The sequence below is a fragment of the Carcharodon carcharias genome, chromosome 12 (assembly GCF_017639515.1).
Source record: "Carcharodon carcharias isolate sCarCar2 chromosome 12, sCarCar2.pri, whole genome shotgun sequence".
NCBI lineage: Eukaryota > Metazoa > Chordata > Chondrichthyes > Lamniformes > Lamnidae > Carcharodon > Carcharodon carcharias.
The window spans coordinates 47,349,344-47,374,330 of record NC_054478.1 but is presented as its reverse complement, the minus strand read 5'-3'; the positions used below and the strand labels follow the sequence as shown (position 1 = coordinate 47,374,330).

The 24,987-nt window shown below is 42.4% G+C and overlaps 1 protein-coding gene across 1 annotated transcript in view; it reads left to right on the top strand.

Annotated features, from left to right (window-relative positions):
* thsd7ba (thrombospondin, type I, domain containing 7Ba) overlaps positions 1 to 24,987 on the top strand; it is a 676,798-nt gene that overhangs the window by 508,986 nt on the left and 142,825 nt on the right. Inside the window, exons 16-17 of the mRNA XM_041200229.1 lie at positions 10,229 to 10,362; positions 15,797 to 15,950. Of these exons, the coding sequence (XP_041056163.1) occupies positions 10,229 to 10,362; positions 15,797 to 15,950 (288 nt within the window). The remainder of the gene's footprint in view (positions 1 to 10,228; positions 10,363 to 15,796; positions 15,951 to 24,987) is intronic.

Below are 24,987 nucleotides of genomic sequence, written 5' to 3'. Positions count from 1 at the left end.
TGACTCACTACTAAGGCAAATTGTTTTTAGACCAAGATATGCCTGCAAATTTAATGCTTTTTAATGAACTTCTGGAGGAAAGCTATGAATCATTTTGGAAAGGTGAGAAGTATCTTCTCTAGGCTGTGAGGAGCAGTGAATCACCTTCCACAATAATCTATAATTAGTTGAGAAATGAATGAAAACTAAAGAACAATTGAGGTTGAATGAGTAGGCTAATGAGCAGGATGATTTTTTGTGGGCGTTCATAAGTATTGTGGCCATCTCACTCTATGAAATTGCTAGAGGCTTCATGCCTATATATGCAATGGATGAAAAATCTAGCCTATTGAAATCACATAGGCAATGCTGTGCATAGCACCCAAAGTTTATATATTAGAATGACAATTAGGTTTCATGCATTATTCCAAATCCGTATTATGAGATATTGCTTTCCATAGTTATGTAATCGTGGCACTTCCGAACATTAAAAATTCATTGAAGTGATAGCTTAAAAGTTTAAAGTCTTATTTCAGATTTAAATCATTTGAATTTAAGCTCACACTGTCAACTGAAATGTGTAGATAAGAGTAATCGTATGGAAAGCTTGTCATGTTGCATTCCCTGAGATTACAATCTTTTGAGTTTGAGTTTGAATGTGAGCCTGGGTCTGTCTTTTTCAATTATGACATCTGAAATCTTAACATTGTTAATGCAGGACATATGAGTGAAATAATTGTGTGATCAGATTAGCATGAAAACATACATGTGGTACAGTGCAACACTCAGATTAGATTATTCTTTGATGCAAATCTTCAATTCATGTTTCTTCCTGTAAAAAGTTGGCAAAGTGAATGCTTGTTCTTTGAGCAGTGAAATGTACATGATGTACAACACATTTGTGCTGTTGATGTTATGTATGTCCTAAACAGATTTATCCAGGGACAAAACTGAGGGTTGAGCACGTTATTGATGCTTACGGCTCTTGGAATGTGATTGGCTTGAAATTAATATCATCAGTAGTAATACTGAAGACACGGTAGTCATTTTCTGAAGGTCTGTAATTTTCACACTGAGTTGCTCTTATTGTTTGTTCAAGTAATGATGATATTAATTTAACTCACAGTAAATGCATGCTGCCAGTGGACACCAATTAAGTTAACCAACAGCGTAATTAATACTGCATATTTTCATATTGCTCAGTCATTATGTTACCCATGGTATAAATTATAACTGAACCAGGATTAATGCCAACAGACTAAATTAATACTTGTCATGTTGCTTTTCCGGTTTCATTGATAGAATTCTACATATATAATGAATGATCTTCCTATTCTGAAAAAAAATGAAATATCATTAAACAGTACAAACATGATCCAGCAACTGCTGCTGGTGTGATAATAAATGTGATAAATAACTATTTGCAGTTTGGTAATATAAATTTCACTGTACATCTGGATGCAGTATACATTGATAATCATTTGCTGCATAATAGATATTGGAAGAAAAGCAACCTCAGAGCTCTGGTTGTGGCTGGAAAGTGAGAAGCAGTTTGAGCGTGCCTTCAGACATATCAAAACGCACATCATGATTTGTAATGTCCAGTTTGATTAAAGTTAATTGGATTTTTGCTCACTGCAAAAACTGATGAAACTGATCTTTTTAGTCTAGTCTACTAAAGCAAACGATTTACTGACACGTTAATTGAATTTACAGTACCCAAATAACATTTAATCCTTAGACTCTTGCTTTTTTTTATTTGTGAGTGATTCTGGCATGGCCAGCATGTATTGCCTATCTCTAATTGCCCTTGAGAAGGTGGCGGTGAGCTGTCTCCTTGAATTGCTGCAGTCCATGTGGTATTTGTACACTCAAAGTGCTGTTAGGGAGGGAGTTTCAGAAATTTGACACAGTGACAGTGAAGGGGCAGCAATTTAATTCCAAGTGAAGATGGTGTGTGACTTGGAGGGAAACCTGCAGCTGTTGGTGTTCCAATGCAGCTGCTGTGCTTGGTCTTCTAGCTGATAAGAAGTCATGTGTTCGGAAGATGTCATTAAAGGACCATTGGCAAATTGCTGCAGTGCATCTTCTAGGTGGTACACACTGTTGCCTCTGTGCGTCAATGGTACACAGAGTGATTGTTTAAGGTAGTGAATGACAGTAAATTAGAAATGAACACACAACCACATACACACATCCTATCAGAATGGAAGTCCGATGTTCTGGGGGCAGAGGACTGAAAATTGTCCAGAACCCATCTCTGCCAGGTTTCTAAGCCTTGATTGCTGCGATGTTAAAATTGGAAGGATTAGGTGGCAGTGATTCTTCTTGTCCTCTTTCATTCTGATATTACTTTGAGGACATATCAGGAAGAGATTTCTGCAATCAATGGTACCTACCCGATATTGCCAGCAATGTGGCTAATTATATTTAGGCTTGTAAAAAGTAGACATCCATGCCATCATGAGTCACATGTGAACTCCTTTAAGAAGGAATCTAAGGAATTGATTGCCATTAATTACAATATGAACCTGAAAATGTAGAAACAATAACCCTTTACCTGTGGAATCCCTATTACCTTGGCCAGACAACCTGTTACTACCCATGACAGAACAAGGTGCTGCTCTGAGATTCCAGCTGTTCTGCTGAGTGGACCATCAAGGTCTGCCTCCAATACTTAGATGATCCTTTCTCCAGAATTTGGAATGGGCATCATTCAATGATAATATTCATTGAACCTGGCTATATTCAGAAGATGCTGATAACCATTAAAACAGAAGGATAAGGACCCTTATTTTGTGAAGCTTATGTTTAATGTATTTAATTGTTGCAATGTGAGCCCTTCATTTCCTTAACATAAGCAACGTACCTGTGTGATGACCTGCTGTTGCAATGAAGTGAGTCCTTATCATTCTCTCAAAAAAATGCAATTATTGTGCAAGGAGCATGAGTTAACTCAGGGTTGATAGTAAATTGGTGTACACATATTGAGAGCAACGGGAGTATGCTTCTGTGATCTTCCTTGGAATTATACTTTTCAGTTTTTTAATTCAAATAAATGAACTTGCTTGGGGGATTGATGGTTGCTAGTGCCATGTGATACATTTTATGTGGCAACAGTATGTAATTTGCATTCAGATCAGCGCGAAGTTTGATGCTAGCTGGAATATGTTTATTGAAGCCTATAGTATGATCAAGTTCTTATAATAACCGGTGTGTCTCTGACAGTATGATGAGCGGGTGATCAACGGTACAGTGAATTGTTAAGCACTACAGTTAATTCTCCACTCATTCCACTTACAGAGCTTCATTATTACCACAATCCAAACGTGATAATTTCTTCGTTGTAGTGATATATGTTATTGGCCAATCAGATACTTTCCCCCATGAAGTTATCTAATGACCTTCTACTTGCAATCAAGACTAATAATTTGAAAATAGTATGCATTGCTACTGTTAACAAAGTGAGTAATGATTTGTTATCAATAGAGCATCTAGCCAGATGAAAAGAAATATGCAAGCCTTTGCTAAAAATAGTGTGCCAACTTCAAGATAATTTTATTGAAGCCATTTTTACCAGCATTTTGAGAAAAAAAAATGCAGGAAAGATAAGCACCCTTTTACAATAGATTCTGATTTATTCCTTCAAAACTAAGTACTGAATACAAGCTGCTTTTACAATGCACATTTGTCACCATAACTCTGTCACCTTCTGATATAGAATCTTACAAACTAGAATTGATAAAGCTACAGCATATTTTAAAATTTATTATTTTGAAAAGTGCTTCCTTTTAAATTTATTTTGGTGTTGAAATCCTTCCTGTATAGTCAAACAATTAAGTAATTTAAGTCACTTGGCCACTGTGCAGAATAGACATACCAGAGCCACATTTTTCTATTTAATGCTTACTCACAAACAAAAGAGCTTACAGAAAAGATCAAGACAAGTTTGTCCATCAATTCTATTCTGTTCAGGCATGTTGCAATGAAACATCATGGGCTGGATTTTCATGGAATTGGGCTGACTCTAGAGACCTTTTAAAATGACTGGTGGGATTCAGTTCTGGGATTCCCATCCCCAGCAATTTTTGCCAGCATGGGATAAGAGTGTGGGCTCACTCCTGAACTGTCTGGCTCCATTGCAGGGGTGGGCATCTGATAGCACCCTGCATTTTTTGTGGAGTTGGGCCAGCATCTCGAGGACGATCGTTTGGCTTGGTAAACTTTTGAAAGGTCTGTTTAAAAGGTTTTGTCCATGCTCCCTCCATATCCCCCATGAGCTCTCCATGACCACCATGCCCCCTCCATGAACCCTCACCTAGTGTGTACTATAGAATCAATCCACCATTTAATGACAATGGCAAGGCTTGAAATGCTGATGAACAAGGACACCCATTCAAAGATCTGCTTTGAAAATAAACTGCTGCTTTTGCAACCCTACAAAAGTGTCAATCAGACAGAGCCGTTATAATGTCAATAACAGAAGCTTTACTTCACGTCATACCTCTTAACCTTGTCCAAATAAGTATACAGACCTTGAAAGAAACAGTTCAAAGAAAGAATAACATACTGTAACCTCATTAAGACATCAGTCAATTAAGGTGAACACTCCATTTCCATCTGTATCAACAGGAACAGATGGTCAAACATCTGTTTCTCTAAATGGGGCATGGAAATGACATGGGTAATGTGTGGGGGATGGGGAAGGGGTGTGAGGAGCAGAGGGCCCAACGGTCTTTAGTACAACTGGGACAAAGTCCCAAAGAACTGAGGCAGGTATATTAACCAGCTCACTTAGACACTCGCCCACCTCCTTAGCTGCAACGGAACTACTTCTGGGGTCGGCGGGCCCAAATTGATTATGCCCGTGCCTCCCTAGAGTGAAAATAATGTGTACAGGGGAATTTATATGGAGATGGACCTGCCAATTCAAGCAATTTCCCAACTCAAGCTTCCTGCCTTGATGGTGAAAATCCAGCCGTACAACTTTAATTGTTCTCCACCCGGCAGCAGCTATGTAATCTCCTGTGAGCCGCAGTAGAAACAGATCATTAAAAAATCCTTGGAGTTGGGTTGGCAACCCGAGATTATCACACTGTTCTCCAATATTATGGAAGGCATTTGGTGCTGAAATTGGCAGCCCTCCCACCATTTTGTAATCATTAATTTTCATGGGGCTATCCCCATTTATTTTTGAAAAAAATGAGTTTTCAACTTTCAACTGGCTGTAAATTTTGCAATTTGACATGAGACAGAATAAACTACTTAAATATGCAAGGCCACCTTCAAGGTGAAAGGGGAAAAAAACAAATAATTCACCCTCACGGGAGTGTGAAGAGAGAGCCATTGCCTATAATTCACACACACATTGAAACTTGTAACGTTCTAAGGGAGAGACATTAAAATGCAAAGTGCTGGGTATTGAAACAATGGCTGCCACAGACAGATCCACCCAAAACCCCTTGGAAATACACAAGGGGTAGAATTTTGCCCTTGATGGGTGGGCTGGCAACAGCTGTCCACCTGCCGACCTGTCAATGGCCAATTGAGGCCATTGACAGGGTAGTTAAATCAATTAAAGGCCCTGCCCGGCCAACCTTAAGGCTGGTGGGCAGGCCAGGAGCCCCAGAGGGCTTCTGAAAAAACATGAAACCTCATCCACTGGCGGGATGAGGTTTCATGTCTGTTTTAAAAACTTTAATAAAGTTCCTGTGATATTTATTAACATGTCCCATCTAGTGTGACATTGTCACATGAGGGGGACATGTTAATGATATTTTTATTTTTCTATTTCTAAACTTTCAAAAACTTTCAGCGATCTCCCTGAGGCAGCACTTAACTTCAGGGAGATGTGCGCTCTTTTGTGCGCATGCGCAAAAGAGCAACTCTCGCATTTGGGGAATTCCCTCCACTGCCCACACAATGAGGCACATAGCGCTTCCCGGCGGATGTCACGCTGGGCGGGCCTTAATTGGCCCACCCATTTAAAATGACGGCGGAGCCCATTTCGGCAGCGGCGATCAGCTGCCCACCTGCCCGTCAAGGGCAAAATTCGGCCCTTTATTATTTTTTCCTCCGGGTTTAGTGATTAATAAACTTGGTCTTTCCTGGAAACGAGAAAATCTTGTTTAATTGGCTCCTTATTGCCCACTGTATAAATAGTTAAATACATTTGGATTGACAAAATTACCCCATGAAAAAGAAACTTAAACCTTGTTGTGGCCTACCGAGGAGATTGAATAGAGTGGAGCCAGTTCACTCCTTCTTACCCGGCTGTGACATTAATTAACAAGATATTAAGCTTGTTTACAACCCAATCAGTTGCCATTTTTCATTGTCCACTGCATTTTTCGGGCATTGGATGTAAAGAAAGTTTTGGAATCTTTAATGCCAGCTATAATGAGGCAGCATAAGGGTGATAAAAAAGGCTTACCACCAGGACCATGGTTGAATGTACCAGCAGATTCTGCTGGGGGCAGTAGCCATATCTGTTATTTTTGTACTTTCAATAAATAAGAAAGACTGTCCTAAGAGCAGAGGGTCTTCACAATTCTAACCGTGACCATGGAATTACTCCTCTGCCACTTGATATCCTGGTCTACCATGTTGATTGGGTGTGGAGCTCTCATTACACCACATTTTCTCACCAAGGCGTGATTCATATTCCTCTGTGAATGTAGCTACAACAAAAATTCAACAATATGTTATTTTTTATAGTACCTCAAAGTCACAAGAGCTGACTATATTGTGGCATCTGTTATCAGGTATGAGAAACATTGGCCTTGATAATAACCACAAGGTTGGAAGGGAGCAAGGGGAAGGGTTTGTGGCCAGAAAGCTTTCTTTGCACCTATATTTGGCCTGCTTCCAGCTGGACGGCCACAAATAGACTATTCAACTAATAGGCTTTACTGAATACTTCGAGACGGCGGGGATGGGAACGAGCAGACCTGTTAGTTTTGGCTCCGCCTCTCACCCCACTGAGAGCATAAAACCTAGTTCCAAAGGTCTCAGCTCCAAATGGCCCCAAAAAAACCTCCTGACCCCTAAGTACATTCTACGCTTGCATAAATTATACCTGTGCCTCCTCATTCTCATTATTTTTTGTTCATTTAAAATTAAATCAAATGAGCCAGTGATATGTTACTACTAAGGGAAAGGAAACACCATTTCAGAACCTATACCAAGTACTTTGTCAGGCAACAATATACATTTATATAGCAGCTTAAATGTACAAAACATCCCATGACACATCACAGTGCATTGAGTTTTCACACCAACGCATTTCCCATAAATGCAGCAAATACCAGGTATCCCATTTTTCCAAAAAATCTGAAAGCATCAATATAAGCCATTCATTAAATGGGTGATCAATATTCCTGAATGGTCAAACCTTTTGATATATTGTGGGCAGAAATTTCCCCTGTCAGGGGGAGGGTTGTGCGGGGTTAGGTGCGAACCTGGTCAGCTCCCCCAATCAGGGCCGCAGTGCCATTTTACGTGGACAGGCCAATTAAGGTGCCTCAGGGAGATTTGTTTAAGTTTGAAACATCTAAATAAAGAAATTAAAAACTTTTAAAACATGTCCCCTCATGTGACAGTGTCACATGAGCTGAGACATGTCAATGGTTTAAAAAAAAATTTTATTAAATTTTTAAACACTTCATGAAACCTCACCCCACCCGTGGATGAGGTTCCATGAAAAATGCGAAGGCCGTCTGGGCTTTTCGCCTACCCCCCTCCCCCCACCAACCAACCTTAAGGTTGGACGGGCAGCTCATTTAATTATTTCAATTAGTTTTTAACAGGCCTTAATAGGCCTTTGACAATCTAAATGACACGTGTTGACATTGGGATGCCCACCCAATGTCACCACGCGTCATTTTACATATCGGTGAGTTGGCCCTGCCCCCACTCGCCGACCCGAAAATTCTACCCTATCTGTACATATAAAAAGGGTTGCAATGGATTTCAAAAGCTGAAGGCTTTAAATTTTAGAGAAACTTGATTTAGCAAATAAATGGGAAGATGCATTACAATTTAGCTTGGCTTCAACTGTGATGGTTGAGGTTACTTTGCTCTTCAGTACATATCTAACGGTGTTTCAGCACTGAATTGTTAGCAGAATAAGAAGGCTGCTGCTTTCAACCATGCTGACTAACTGTGATACTTTGAACTATCTTTTGACTTTTCATGTAGGATATCATGAATGTGGACCAGTGTCCGTCTATTCTATGCACATTGCATCAATGTACCAATGCAGCCTCTTTGTTATTATTTTAATTTGAACAGTGAATTCAAATGGAAGGCACAGCTAAGCCCGACTTGTGATAAATTAAATATGCATTGTGCTTCAGTGTCAGGATAAGTCAATGTCTCTTAACAGCTGTTGTGCACATAAGCCACATATGTCAGTTTATTATTAAGGGAGTGTCTCATTTTCAGAGGTGCCGCCCTTTGGCTGGCATTCTTAAGCGTTAGCCCTATCCATCTGTTCTACTTGTTTGGTTGGACATTATAGATCCCATTGCAATATTTCAAAAAAGAGCAAGGAGTTTTCCAGTACCAAAGCAAGTATTCTTTCCTCAACCAAAGTCTTTCTCTTTCATTCTGTGAGTTGTTTATACTTTTATAAGAATGAATAGAGAGGAAGCTGGTCATCCAGAATTTAGTGTACAACAATTCCTTTTGGTTTTTGGACTGAGTCATCTGTCATGGACCTGATATACTTAAAAATCACCTAATTTCCTTATACAGTTAAAGTTATAATGTATAAATGTTAAAGACTATGGATTACAAAAAAATGTTCTGATTTCTCATGTTATGTAACAATCTTCATGTTTTTCTTCTACAAACAATTTCAAGTCCTTTTGTCCTTGTTCTGCCATTAAATTTGATCATGGCTGATCTGTACCTCAACACCATTAACACAGCTTTGTTCAATATCCCGTGATACCCTTACATGTCCAAATCTTTTTAAAATTTCAATTGACCCAGCATGAACAGCTTTTTGGAGGACAGTGTTCCAGATTTCTTACATCCATTATGTGAACAAGAACACCAGGATCTCGCTCTCAAGTAGCCTAGCATCAATTTTAAAATTATGCCCTCTTTTCAGGATTTCTCCCACCAGATTAAATAGGGGCAGATTTTAGTGGTCATGACTGGGGGCCTGTCTACTGGCTGGTAGAAAGGTGGCAACACTACCATGGCCATTTCAGGAGGCTTGATGGGATTAAATCCCAATTGAGTTCCTACCATTGGCTGCCTGATTCCTGCGAGGGAAATTTCTCCCCAGCATCTCTCCCATAACAGCAGCACTACCAGGAGCCATGGCCAGTGCTGGTACTGCGGTATGGCCTACCCCAGGGATTGACACTGGAGCCCCAGGAAAGTGGTGAGTGGGCAGATACTCTGGGGCTGGACAGGGAGGCCCTAGTGAGGGCGGGGATGGGGGTGCTGGGTGGAAGTAGAGAGCGATTGGTTTGAAGGTCAGAGGGATGTCTTACTCTGGGTCCCTCCGTTCCCACTGGTGCCTTTGTCAGGCACGGAGTTCCCAGCAGGGAAGGATACCATTGCTACATTCCAGACCTACCAGCTAGGGTATTCCCAGTCCCGCCCAACACTTGTTGAATGCCAGCAGAGATGGGATGAGGCCCTTAAGTGGCCTCAATTGGCTTCTGGGTGGGAAGGCAATCCTCGAGCCTTCCTGCCCTAGACTTAATCGTAGGGAGGCAGGACGGCAGCGGAGTCTCTATCCTGCACCTCTCCACCACCTCCAATCCCACCTTCAGGCAGTAAATTCCTCCTAGTGCCTCTGTAACTACTTTATTGAATCTCCCCCAGAAGGAAAAAAACAGTAAAAACTTGGAAATAAGAGTACTGGTCCGAACTGTTTTTGTTCCTTCTGGCAGGATTAGACTGTAAAAAATAAGAAGCACAGTTACCTACATTTGTGTCAATCCTTATTGTATATTAACTTACAGCACCGCATTGCACTTGCCTAACACTATAATCGTTATGGGTACTAATAGCAGAAACTGTTACCTTGTGATGTGCTAATGACTTTGTTGAACTTATGAAATAATAACAGTGAAGGAATATTTCTTTATATATAATAATATAATTTTCTATGGTAACAGTGTGATGGAAAATTAAACATTTTATTTGATATATAAAATCATCATATACCCATGCACAACAATGCAGAAGATGATAATTCAGTTATTCTTGTTGATTTAATTCTCAGGTGTATGACAGAATTCCCTGTTACAGTGATTGCGGTCAATATAGCTGGATAGCTGAACCTTGGTCTGTTTGCAGAATCAACAACAGAGAGTCATTACACAATTGTGGTGAAGGTGTACAGACTAGGAAAGTGAGGTGAGTAGAAGAAGCCTAAATTGAAGAAGTTCCAAGTGCCCTAGAATATCTAGGCGCCTGCTGATTTTAAGTCCCTTCCACCATAGCTTTTGACTTAATGCTGCAGTATTCTAGTTTTTATTCTGATGGAGTGAACAGTATCTTCTGAGGAGCTAAAGAGTTCTCTGTATTTGTACTACATTCTAATTATGTGTTGTGGGGTTTTTTTTAAATCAGACTCAGATTCTTGGGCCTGAATTTTTCGGTCGTCAGGCACACGGGATTGGCGGGACCGGGAGTGGCCAGGAAATGGAGCCCCGACCGCGATAGGCCCCCGATCGTGATTTCAAACTGGCTGGCCAATTAACATCCAGCAGCACAAAACGCACGCTAAAAAAGCTCAGCGTTGCCAGGGTGGGTGGAGGGGCGGGGGGGGGGGGGGGGGGTGGGCGGGGGGTGGTGGTGGGAAGAGGGCTGGTGATGACATCCCTGCAGGTGTGGGTGCGGGTGAGCGCTGCGAAAGAGCTCGTTGAAGGCAGGCAGCTGCCTCAGGGAGCTGCAGACCTGCAAATAATGAAAAAAAATCTCCATGCATCACAATCAAGCACCTGAAAGCACACTTCATGAAAATGCCATCCCCAGATATTCCTTTTCATTTTATTTCCTAACGGAGATTTCATCCCGCCCTTGGATGAATGTTTGTATTTTTTATTTATTCACAGGATGTGGGCTTCGCTGGCTGGACTAACAATTATTGCCCATCCCTAGTTGCCGTTGAGGAGATGGTGGTGAGCTGCCTTCTTGATGAAAACTGTAAAGGTCGCCAGGCCGTTTCGCCCGTTTGCCAACCATAAGGCTGGACGGGCCAACAAAAATCACAGAGAATTGCGCCATTAATGGGCTGAATTGCCTGCTTAATTGCCGGCAGGCGTGCTTCCGACTGCTGCGCGTGCCCGCCAAGTGAAATATTGCGAGAGTGCGTGATGACATCGGGACACTCGCACGATGTCATCTCGCGTGATTTTACGCCTGATCAGGTTGGGTCCGTGCCCGCCTGCGGGATGTAAAATTCCAACCTTGGGGTAACAAATCTGTGAGTTTTAATAACAAAAGATATGAGTATTATATACTCAGCTGTGATCCTTTTTGATACAACTATCTTCTTAGGGCTCTGAGCTACTATAATAACTTGCAATATTCTTATTCTGATTTCCTTTTCTTTTAAATAATATTAAGTAAATACATGTTATCTACCATTATCTTAGGTGCAAAGGTTTCTGTTCAACATTCCAAATATGTAATACATTTTCAAAGGATCTTACTTCCATCTTCTTTCTAAATGCCTTATGCTTTTTTCAGATCATAGGCAGTTAAATTCTGCATAGTAGTTTGCTTTGTGTGTGGAAATTGTCACTTTTAGAAGTATTTTTGGCATCACAGATTCACAGAATGAGTCTTGATACCTCAACCCTCAAACATTTTGGCTGTGCTGAGAAAAACCCACTTCATTTCTCTGCTCCTTTTAAAGGAGCCTTGGTACCTACCACAATGGCATGAGAGCCTCTTGCTCCTTCAGAATCTGGCTCTACACTGACATAATGGGTAGAATTTTCCCACCGTTAGGGAGAAGTTTAGGAGCAGGCGCATGGAGGCACACCTCCTACCGGCGCCCCCGATTGGGGGTGCGCCACCATTTTACATGGGTGGGTCAATTCAGGCCCGGCCATCATGACGTCCGCCAGGAAGCGCTATGTGCTCCCTATGCGGGCGGTGGGAGGGGAATCCCTAGACCAAGAGTGCGCTCTTTCGTGCACGCGCACAAAAGAGTGCACTCATCTCCCTGAGGCTAAGTGCTGCCGCAGGGAGATTGGTGCCAAATTTAAAAATGTTAACAATAGCAAATAAAATCCCTTGACATGTCCCCTCATGTGACACTGTCACATGAGTTGGGACATGTCTATCACTTTCATTGACACTTTTATTAAATATTAAAAAACCTACATGAAACCTCATCCCACCCTTGGATGAGGCTTCATGCTTTTTCCAATGCCTGCCAGGGGTCCTGGCCTGCCTGCCAACCTTAAGGTTGGACGGGCAGGTCCATTAAATACTTTAATGACTTTGTCAATGGCCTGAGTTGGGCATTGACAGGTCGGCGGGTGCACAGCTGATTTTGCTGAGCCCCCGCCTACGCCTACCTGAAAATTGAAATGATGCAGGGTGACATCGGGGGTTCCGCCCAATGTCATCCTGCATCATTTTACACGTCGGTGAGCGGACTCCACCCACTGCTCGTCGACTGGGAAATTCTGGCCAATGTGAAGTCTATTGCACTTCACTGACCCTCTGCTCAATTCCCTTCTTTCATATTGCTTCTCGTTCTCCCCATTATCCAAACTTGATCCCAAAGTTCAGTCTCAGTGATTCCCTTGCACTGTTGTAAATTGGGTCAGTTACTTAACCTGCCTTTCATCCTTTCTCTCTTTCTGTGAAGCTAACCAAGCCTGGCCATTTCAAATAGATATCAAAAGCACTAACTTGGTTTTAGATACCCTGGGCAGAACTTTTCCTCCCGCTGGCAGGCGGGCATGTGCCCGATCCGATCAGGAGTAAAATAGTGCACGATGACATTGGGTGAGTGTCCCGACATCATCGCGCATTCGTGGCCGCCCGCTATTAATTTTCCAGCCACATAAGGCCCTTAGCCATCCAATTGACTGAGGTTTTTCCTTGTCCATTTTCACAAACTTCATTCAAAGGCGGGATAAAAAGGGTCAGCAGCATTGCCAATGTGAGTCATGAGGAATTTTGGAGATAGTTTGCTGCTGGTTGCTTATCTGAACTTGATAGCTTCATCTCTGCTTTGAGCTTCATGCTTAGCCTTTCCAGGCTTCATTTCAGGACTCATTGGTTTCTCCAAGGCCCCTGAGGATTTTGACCATGTGGGCCTTTCCATGTATCAGACAGCCTCCCCTTACCCTGGTAATGGGGACTGTGCTCTCTGCTGGAGGCATCTCCTCTGAGAAGGAAGGGAAGGGCAGAAGGGAGAGGAGGCCAGGTGTCCCTACACAGCTTCCAGGTGAACGGCCTGTGAGAGGACAGGCGCAGGCTCAAGGGGTGCAGGGCCAGCAGGTAGTCTAGGCATAAAGGGCCACAGAAGATGTCACTAACCTGCTGCCATGGTTTACAGACGGCGATGCAGCTACCTCAGTATGCGTGACCTCCATTTGCCAGATGATTGGGCCTGAGATCAGCTCCGACTGTGTGGGTGGACACCCCATGTCAGTGGCACTGTAGGTCACAGTGGCCCTAACTTTATGCCTCCGGCTCTTTCCAGGGCTCAGTGGGGGATCCATGTGGACTCTCCCAATCAGTTGTCCATAATTGCATCAAGCTGGCAACATAAGCTCCGTTCAGGTGGGCACTGACCTTTATTTTTTACCATACAGATGATGCCAGCCAGGCTGAGCGAGCCAGAGGTTTTGCAGCAATTTCTGGGTTCCTCCATGTCCAGGGTTCCATCAACTGCACATATGTGGCCATCGAGGCGGGTCAGCCGGGTGCCTTTGTCAACAGGAAGGGCTTCCATTCCATGAACGTGCAGATAGTGTGTGACCACAGGATGCTGATTCTGGCAGTCTGTGCAAGGTACCAAGCAGCTCCCATGATGCACACATCTTCAGATACTCCCAGGTGCCGGGGCTCTTCAGTGTTCCAGCCCGATTGGATGGATGGCTGCTGGGTGGCAAGGACTATACATTGAAGAGGTGGCTCATGATGCCTCTCTGCCACCCAAGAACAGAGATTGAGAAGCGTTACAATACGGGTCGTGCCTCCACAAGGGCGGTGATAGAGAGGACCATCAGTCTTCTGAAGATGCGCTTCCCAAGCCCCTACTTGGGGGGAGAACTACAATACCCCACAGAGCAGGTGTCACCGATTGTGGTTGCATACTGTGCTCTCCACAATCTGGATCTGGCAAAGTTGGACACACTGGATGAAGAGAATCTTGACGCAACTGCACAGAGGATGAGTCCAGTAGTGAGTTAGAAAATGAGCATGGTGAGGAGAATGCTGAGGGTGTGGAGCTAGACCTTGGTACCTCCGGGAAGGCAGGGATACCAGGGATGCCTTGATACAATGCTCCTTCATCTAGGCTACCAAAGATCAGCTTCAAACGCATGCCAGGGCTGCTGCCTCTATCCCGGATGTCTGAAAGGATCATTTCATTTGAACCCAAAGAACACTCAATGCCTGTGCAATAAAGTTCAGAACCACTTATGTCCAGCATTACATACTGGCATTCCCTGCACCAATGAATTAAAAAGATGAAGCATATACAAGCCCCATGATGACAAAAAGAAAATTTATCTCATTTTGATAAATCCAAAATATTTACATAAGCTTCTCCGGCCTTCATTCCCAGGCGAGTATAGATAAAGTAAACATAAATTAACATAAAACCACCCGTGACCTGTCCCTCTTGTGCCCAGGGTGCCTTTAACTTACGTTTGTGAGCGCTACGTCTAGGTGCTCTCACCTCGCTGCCACCAGCATTGGATCAGCCTGCTGACTCTGCTGTCTTGTTGGCCTAGATGACCTTGGTGGTCATCCTCTGGCCAATGGGGTCTGGGCTGGACCCGCCTGGGAGGAAGTGGCCAGTGCCAAGGCTGGCATCTCCCCAGTCGCTGCAGCCTCATCAGATGCCACAGTCACTGGTGGAGGAGCGGAGGAGCTGCTGCCAGCATCCAGAGCGCCCTGAGAGCAGCCCGCAGAGACGACAGGCAGCACGTGTGCTAATGTGAGGTCACTCTGGACCTTTGTGCGCACCATTGGAGGACAAGAACCTAGCTGGGATACTAAGTGCCTCATCCATCTCCCACACTGACACTGACCACCAGAGGTCATTGCCTGTGTGAGGGCTTGCAGATCTGATTGCAACCCCAGGAATCCCTCATTCTGTCCCTGGAGCTGCCTCTCCATGAGAGTCCATTCTTTCTCAATGGAGGATGCAGTGTACTCAGCCATGACAGTCAACACAGCGCTTACGCTCCACATCAGCTTCTCCATCATGGAGACCATGGCACGCAGACACTCATGGATCTCCAGCTGATCTCCCCGCACATCTCACTGGATATCCAGCATCAGCCGCCTAATGGGCGAGTCCAGAGGCTCATCATCAGCCTTTGACTGAGCATCGTCCTGATCCCAGCAATTCTGATGAGATTATGAACTCTTGTTATCCTCTCCCGCTTTGAAAGTCAGTGCTGCAAAAGTCCATTTGCTGTATGAGCTATTTATCTTTAAGATGATGGATGATGAAAGGTTATAGTACTGGAAGAGTAAAAGAGCTGATTGTGCCCCCGAAAGAGGAGTCTATTCCATTTCATATATCATGCTGGTTGGAAAGCTTGGCTACTTTTCACAATAATAGTTGCTTGTTTTGTCTCCCTAGATGTGTGAATAACACAGCTGATGGGCCTGGAGGAAATGTGGACGATGCATTGTGTGATTATGATGAGATGCCAGTTGGAGCCCGCCAGTGTTCCCTCCCCTGTCCAAATGACTGTGTTATGTCTGACTGGGGCCACTGGAGCATTTGTCCTAAAGTGGGTATTTTATTTTGAATGCGCTTGATAAATTTAGAAAATCACATGACAGTCATTCATGTGCTTAGAATGTGCACCCAAAAATTAGATCAGTAAGATTTTTTGTGTAAGGAACATTTAGTCACAGTGTCACTAGCTGAAATAGATGCTGTCAAATAAATTGTAAATATATTGTGTACATATGCTGTTTATGCTGCTTTCAACCAGCTAAACAACTTGCACCTAAATAAGTCATCACCTCAAGATTTGCAGCTTAGATACCAGATCATATCCAAAGCAAAATAACAGAATATCAGTCATTTTCATTGATTGTTTTACAATGGAGTCTCTGAAATAGCATTTCTTTTTAGTTTTCTTGCCTAATTGCTGGAGGGTGTTGTTAATGTATTTGCATGTGACAAATTCAAATTGGGTGCAGTTATACCTTTGAAAAATATTAATTAACTATTAAAAATACAATAATTTTATTGCACAAAATGTGCCCTGAGTATGTTTATTCCTTGACTTTATATATTTAAATTTGCCGTTCTCAAGGGATGAACAATAAATGCTGACCTTGCCAGCAATGCCCACATCCCATGAACAAATAAAAAAAAGTGTCACATCATTGGTGATTAAATGTTCCTTTTTAATTGAGAGTTAGAGATAATGGAATTTGACAGAATTGTGTCCTTTTTGACATTCATTTTAAGTTATTTAAGCTGAATATCGAAACCATTACAGTTTTGTCATTATACTGCTGACTTCCACTTTTAAGATTTGGCATTGCAATTAGCTGGAAAACTGAGGTGAACAGCTGCAATCTGCTTTGTGAGTACTAAAAACAAAAAAAAGCCAATCCCTCTATATTGCAAGAATGCAATTAATTTAAGACAATGTTATTTATTCAGAGGTTGACATTTTAGTTCCTTGCTAAACATGAGAAAAAATAATTAGTGGGTAACTGCGAGCTGCTTTAACTTTCAAATGATTACTAAGGCTAGTCAGTACTCAAGTATCTTATTATGATAAGTCCTGTTTCCCTCTGCAGTCTTGTAATTGTGGCTGGGAGCGACTGAATGCCAATAATGTTAATAAAATGTGAGAACTGGAGCAGTTTTAAATACTGTTGAATTCCATTGTCTTATTAATTATTGTCTGTTTGCCATTTGTACCTACCCAGATATTAACAGATTGCTTTAGGTAACTGTTGATTGCTGTGCTTAATTACTGAGTCCCATCTGCCTTAATGAGTTAACCTTAGTCAGGAGGAGCAGTCACTTCTACTTCCGTGTGGTAGCAGACACAGTTCAAAGTCTGATGCACCAGCAGATTACACTACTGCTTGGCAGTCTTGTTAATATCAAAGAGCTTTCATTTGAAATTTTAAGGAAATTGCTTTTCAGTTGTTAATTATAATTAAAGTATGTTGAGGTCAAATAACTAGCTGGCACACTTAACAACTTTTCATAAGAGTTCGCCTTTCATTCAATACATATCACATAGTTAATGATGTACTGTCTTGCTTTCAACTGAGTTGAAATGTCTAGTATGTCTAGAAAAAAAAACTTCCCTAACAGTCTCCTGGAGCTATTTTTTTATGATTTCCAAGTGCAATAGCAATATATGGCACAAATTCCAGCCAAATGACCAAATCAAGATGTCATTGAGTTTGCAGCAGTTCATTGCTAGATGCCATTTCCTTAAGTAAAACATAACACAACAGGATTTATGTAGATGAGGTTATCTCCCTAAGTACACAAGGCTGGATGTCTCGTTGGTATCTGTGAAACATTCATATCCTAGTTTCATCTATCCTATGACTCAGGAGAAGGAAGCTGTATAAAATGGTGCCAAGTTCACATTATGAGCACCTACCATTTTATATATATGGGAACATATCATTAAGAAAAAGTGTTGGAGCTCATAAAGGCACTTCTACAACAGCTGAAACATTTCATTATTTCTCTTATATTGGCCCCCCCCCAAAAAAAAAATCCATAATACAGTTGTAGTGTGATTATGTTATATAAACACATTCTTCTAAAAAAAATTAAAGATGGAGCAGACACCCTTCTTTTGGTCGGTTCCTACAATCATTTACCTCCTGCACAACCTACCAAATAATGCGTAACAAAATCTGGTTGGACAATCTCTTATTCAAATTTACTTTATAAATTAAACTCTCCAGGATTTAGACTCAACATAAAAAATGGGTTCACTCAAACGTGTTCCTATGCCTCTGTGAAGGTAACAATCTCGCCACTGATAATCAATGGTTCATAATGTTTAGATTGATAAAGAACAGGATTATGGCAGAAAACAATTAAAATAAAAAATGTGAGATTTAAAGACAGAAGTTCAAGTTAATAAAATCAACTTGCATCTATATGGTACTTTGAACTTAGAAAAAAATGACCTAAGATGCTTCATAAAAGCATAAGATAAAAGTGGACACCAAGCCTATGATGATGATAGATGGGTAACCAAATGATTGATCAAAGAGGTGGATTCTACATAGGACCTTGAGGAGGGAGAGAGACAGGAATCCAAGGGTAGGGTGAAGGTTTGATGGATGCACAAAAAGCCACAGTTAGAGGAACAGAGAGTTTGGAAGTGTTATAACAGTTTGTTCAATAGGTCTCACAAAGAGGTTCAGAGGTTTGTAAGGTTGAACATTAGGGGCAGAATTTTTCTTCTCGCGGGCGGGTGCATGACTGACCTGATCGGGAGTAAAATAGTGCGCGATGACGTCGGACGAGCGTCTCGACATCATTGCGCACTTGCGCAATATTTTGGTCGGCGGATGCACACGACAGTCAGCAACGCGCCTGCCGACAATTAAGAGGCCTATTAAGGCACTTAAGCAAGTAATTGAAAGGTTTTTTGATGCTGTCCATCCAACCATATGGTTAGTGGGTGGGCGAATAGGCCAGATGGCCTTTGCATTTTGTACAATATCTCATCCATGGACGGGATGAGGTTTCCAACATTAATTTAAAAAAAAGTAAAGATTTTTTAACATCATTTTTAACATGTCCCTCTTCATGTGACTGAGTCACAAGTGGGGACATGTTTATATCATTAGCAAAATATTTATTTTTCATTTTAAAATTCTTCAGCTCCCTGAGGTAGCTCTGTGCCTTCAGGGAGCTATCAGTGCACACTCCCCCATGCAAGTGCAGACTTCAGTGGTCGCACTCCTCCTGCTCCCACCGTGGCAATGCTGAGTCTCTCAGCACACGTTTCCAGCTGGCTGGCTGTGAATTGGCCAGTCAGCACGAAATCGTGGTCAGAGCACGATCGTAGGCAGCGTCTGTTTCATGGCTGTTCCCGGGCCTGCCCACTGAGCCTGCCCAACAAAGGGAGAATCTTGCCCTAAGTGTTTATTAGTAACGCTTAATTACATACATGTATACAAAGTATAGCTCAGCCTAGGAGCTAACTTCATGCTGACTTTCATGCAACGGTGTTCCCTATTTACTATCTTGTATCTCTCTACATCATACTGTGAGTAGTACTGTTCACCAGTCCCACACTAACCCTTGCTATGCCGAACATTCTTTTACTATACCTCCCCCCATGTCTTTATCCAACATATTTACAGTACAATCTTTTCTTACAACATACTCCCTGCTCTCCCCCTCAAGTCTCTGACTTTATAAATTCAGACGGTCTGGAGGCTTAACAATTCTTCCAGACCTCACTCTGGTCACATTTGGAGGAGCGGTAAGTTCATTTCCTTTGGCCAAGCTTTGTTGGCTTGGAGTTGATATCGTAGTATCCTGTGTTTCCAGCAGTTAGTTGTCACCAGCTGATTTACTTTTTGCACTCATTGGAGCTAAACCTTTCCTCATCAATAACAATCTACTTTGTTCGGACACCATTTGCTTGTCCCATTCCTTCTAGAGTGAGTGTTCACTCCATTCCTTCACAGTAGGAACACAGGTTTTCTTTCTCCGTGGAGTCCACTGAGATCTTCTTGGGATTTGACGGTGTATCTCCATTCTGTTTGAATGTTCCTCAGCCATGAGCTCAACCTGCAGTTTGGCTTTCGCCGCCACATTGTGTTCTTTCGTGCATCCTTGTAGCTCACTGAAGTGCGCTTTGGTGAGTTGATGGCCACTGCTCTTCTGCTCCAGCATCGCTTTGCTGCTGTGCATTTCTGATGGAAATTACAGATTCGTTGCCACAGTATTCCCTGGTTGTTTGACAGCAACCGTTGGAGCCTAAGGTTGGGCTTATCGTTCTGTTGCTGGCCATTCCCTTGTGTATCTTCTGCTCAAAGTTAAGTGGAACTTATCTGAAGGTTTGGCTGATCTTACAAAAGAGGAGCTACTGCCACCTGCAAGGGAATTGGACAAACCGGCTCACCAAAGAGTGAAGATAATTCAGAGATGAAGGCCCAGTCAAGAGTCTCTTCATTGGTGGACCTCTCCTGAACTTGCAGTTGCATGTAGTTGATGACAGATGTTGTTTTGATGTGCTCTGCTATTTTGAGGAAGTTAAGGGCAATGAAGGCATCTCTGCTTAAGAGAAAAATGGATTGGTTTCAGATGATGTACAAAATTTTGAATATTTGCTTATCGCCATACCGGCTTGGTTCTAGGATCATGCCTATGACCAGAAGTCAGGTTCCTCCAGAGGCAGAGAATGGTGTGTTTGCCGTTCAGAGCCAGAGGTCTTTGTGCCTTATCCGGGAGGACCATAACATTGGCTCCCGTGTCTAATTTGCAATTGGTGAGGTGACAGTTTACAGCGATATCAGCATTCGAAAAGGAGAATCCGGGATCCTTGATCTCACCCAAGAAGCATGGTTGAAATTCTTCCTGGTCTGGTACCTCAATCTCGTGGATTGTTTTGGGATCATCTGCACATCTCGATGTCTTTGACCTGCGCAGCTTTCCGAAGTGTCCCAGTCGGTTACAGTTGAAACACTGTGCAGAGATAGCTGGATATTGCTCTCACCTGTCAGAAATCGATTTCCTGCAGCAACTTTTCTAATCAAAGATTTGGGCACTTTAGAATGTTTTTGGAGTATGTTAGAGTGATTTAAAGGCAATTTCCAGGTTCGGCTGAGTTTTAAAAATTTTGTTTTGCTTTCCCCATGGAGCTCGTCCGCCAGGTTTTACGACACCATCTCTGAACCCTGGCTGGCCACAGTGTTTAACAAAACGGACTGCTCTGACTGATTAATAGTCTGAAGACTTTTTCAGACTAGCTCAGCCTTAGAACTGCATTTTTGCTCACCCTTGCTCAGTCCTTTGACTCTTCAATCGATAGGGATTCACAATGGACCTCCACGTGCTCTGGTGGAGTTCTTTAGCTGTACAGTGGATTTTTCTCCTGTCCTTCAGCCTCCATGTCTGTAATGGAGCTTCTTTTTAGGCAATTCCAGCTGTGTCTTTGGTTCAGGTGCACTTCAATCAGGTCAGGATGCTGTTCCTTGCATTTTTCAAATTCCAGGTTCTACACCAGCTGCTTCAGTTCTGCATTCATTCATTAGCTGCCACCATGTTGCAAGGGTTTGTTCAGTAGGTCTCACTAAGAGGTTCAGAGTCTTGTAAGTTTGAACTAGTGTTTATCGGTTACACATAACTATATATATTTTTATTTATGGGATGTGGGTATCGTTGGCTAGGCCAGCATTTATTGCCCATCCCTAATTGCCCTTCAAAAGGTGGTGGTGAGCCGCCTTCTTGAATCTCTGCAGCCCATGTGGTGTAGGTACACCCACAGTGCTGATAGGGAGGGAGTTCCAGATTTTGACTCAGCAACAGTGAAAGAATGGCAATATATTTCCAAGTCAGGATGGTGTGTGACTTGGAGGGTAACTTCCAGGTGGTGACACTCCCATCTCTTTGCTGCTGTGCAGTTCTAGGTGGTAATGATCCTGGATTTGGAAAGTGTTGCCTAAAGAATCTTGGTGAGCTCCTGCAGTGCAGTCTTGTATATGGTATACACTGCTGCCAGTTTGTTGGTGGTGAAGGGAGTGAATGTTTATGGAAGGGGTGCCAATCAAGTGGGCTGCTTTGTCCTTGATAGTGTCAAGCTTCTTGAGTGTTGTGGGAGCTGCACTCATCTGGGCAAGTGGAGAGCATTCCATCACACTCCTGACTTGTGCCTTGTAGACGGTGGACAGGCTGTGGGGGGTCGGGAGTTAAGTTACTCGCTGCAAGATTCCCAGCCTCTGACCTGCTCCTGCAGCCACAGTACTTATATGGCTAGTCCCGTTCAGTTTCTAGTCAATGGTGACCCTCCAGGATGTTGATAGTAGGGGATTCAGTGATGGTAATACCATTGAATGTCAAGGGGTGACAGTTAGATTCTCTGTTGTTGGAGATGGTCATTGCTTGGCACTTGTGTGATGCAAATGTTACCTGCCACTTGTCAGTCCAAGCCTCGATATTATGCAGGTCTTGCTGCATTTGGACATGGACTGCTTCAGTACCTGAGGAGTCGCGAATGGTGCAGGACATTGTGCAATCATCAGCAAACATTTCTACTTCTGACTTTATGATGGAAGGAAGGTCATTAATGAAGCAGCTGAAGATGGTTGGGCCTAGGACACTACTCTGAGGAACTCCTGCAGTGATGTCCTGGAACTGAGATGATTAACCTCCAACAATCACAACTATCTTCTCTGGGCAATGCTGCCTTGTGTCAGCTCACATATGTACAAAGTACAGCCCAAACTAGGAGCTAACTTTGTGCTAATTTCTACTTCAGTCTCTTCATACAACTCTGTCTCCTGTCTACTGTCATGTGTCTCTCTGCATCACACTGTGGGTGGTACTGTTCTCCAGTCCCACATTAACACTTGCTATGCCGAACACCCTTATACTACAGGATGTAGGTTACAGGATTATGGAGGGGTGAGGCCAAGAAGCAATTTAAATACATGGATGAGGCATTGGGGTCTTAAGAGCCCCAGAGCTGATGAATAAGTGGGTCTTGTTGCATGATAAGATATGGGCAGCAGAAGTTTGGATGAACTGTTTTTGGACAGTGCCATGGTCACAGAGCCTACCATTTGGAACTTTGATTACAGCTGTCAGGATGGAACCTAATTGGAAAGATTCATGTAGTTTGTTGGGAGTGTTTTAGGAGGCAATTTAACATTTTCAAGGACTTTAAAGAAGGAAGGGAAATTTTAGATGAGGCAATAGTTTGCAAGAACAGAGGGATTGAATGAGGAGATAGAGGTTAGATTTGGTGGAAAGAGGGAAGGAAGGAAAACATAGAAATATCTGACCAGGTGGACTCAAACTTGGTAATAACTGGATTCTATGAGCTTCCTCTCACCAGTTCTGGCTGCCACAGATAAAGGAGCTTAATAAAATGATTGATGGTAGAGAAAAAATGCCTGGATGATACTGAAATAACAGATGGCTTTGACAGAGGATAGTGAGGCCCAATAGTGATTTGTGATCCAGCCAGACCTGATGACAAATTGCAGATCCAGTTTTGTACCAGATATGCTCAAGTCAGCACCCCTTGTACTTGAATGATGGGACAATGCCAGGTGTACAACAGTGTTGGGAGACAATAAACATATTTTTGGGAACATGGATATCAAACATAGAGGTGAGGGATCAGTTAAGAAAATTGGAAGCTGCACAGAGCATTTCAAAGTATTTACAGCAGAGAAACAGGCCATTTGGCCCAACAAGGCCATGATGGTGTTTATGCTCCACACGAGCCTGCTCGCACATTTCTTCATCTAACTCCATAAACATGTCCTTCTATTCCTTTGTTCCTCTTAAGTTTATGTAGCTTCACCTTGAATTTATCGATGCTATCTGCCTCAACTACTACATGTGGCAGTGAGTTCCACACTTTAATCACTCTGTGGGTAAAGACGTTTCCCCTGTATTTGTTATTGGATTTATTATTATTAGTGACTATTGTACATTTAAGGCCCCTACTTCTGATCTGGCATGTATGTGGAAATATCTTCTTCATGCCCACCCTATCAAACCCTTTCATAATCATAAAGACCTCAAAGTCACTGCTCTGGCTTTTCTAGAGAGAAGAGCACCAGCTTTTTCAATCTCCCCTGATAGGCATAACCTCTTAGTTCTAGTATAATTCTTGTAAATATTTTTGCACCACCTCCAATGCATCAATATCCTTTTCATAATATGGTGAGCAGAACTGTTCACAGTACTTCAAATGTGGCTTAACAAATGTTCTATACAAATTGAACATAACCTCTCTGCTTTTTGAATCTATCCATCTAGAAATTAACCCCAATGATTTATTTCCTTTTTTATGGCCTTATTAACTTGTCTTGCTGCTTTTGCTACTTGTGTATCTGTACTCCCAGATTCTTCTGTTCATCTATACCATTTAGAAACTAATTTTTCAAGGATTATATAGCCACCTTATTCTTCCTAGCAAAAATACTACGTAATATTTATCTCTCTACAAGTTGCCAATTACAAGCCCATTCTGCAACTTTATTAATATTGTCCTGTATGTTGTCACACTCCTCCAAATAGATTACATCTTTTGCATCACCCTTAGTTACTCTTTGTGTTAATTCTTCAAGGAATTTGACAAGATTGGTCATAAATGATCTTCCCTTTTGTAATCCATGCTGACTACTTTTTATGTCTTGGGTAAATGAGTTTGTTGGCTAACCGAACTGTAACTGCATGCTATGTTCTCATCAATTGCTGCTTGCAATCAATAATGGGGAGAGACTGATGTAAGAATCAACAGCGATGGTTTATTAAGACATAGGGCAGAACACCAGATCATACGTGCTCACTCAGAAACCACCAAAACTAGACTCAAAGTTCCCAGTTGCCCACACTGTACAGTGATTTGTCAGTGCTGACACATGATCAGTACACTTGCATTCTTTTAAAGGGACATGGTACCTTACTTTACCATATCCCTGCCCCTTTACTTAAAAGTACAGCTAACGAGCTTAAAATACATTAACTATTTACGCAATAATTATTTACAGGTCACGTCTCTCAGGAGACCTTCTTTGACAGGTTGAGTGTCGTAGCCCAACAACCTCGGCTGGTGTTTCTGAGACCTCCTT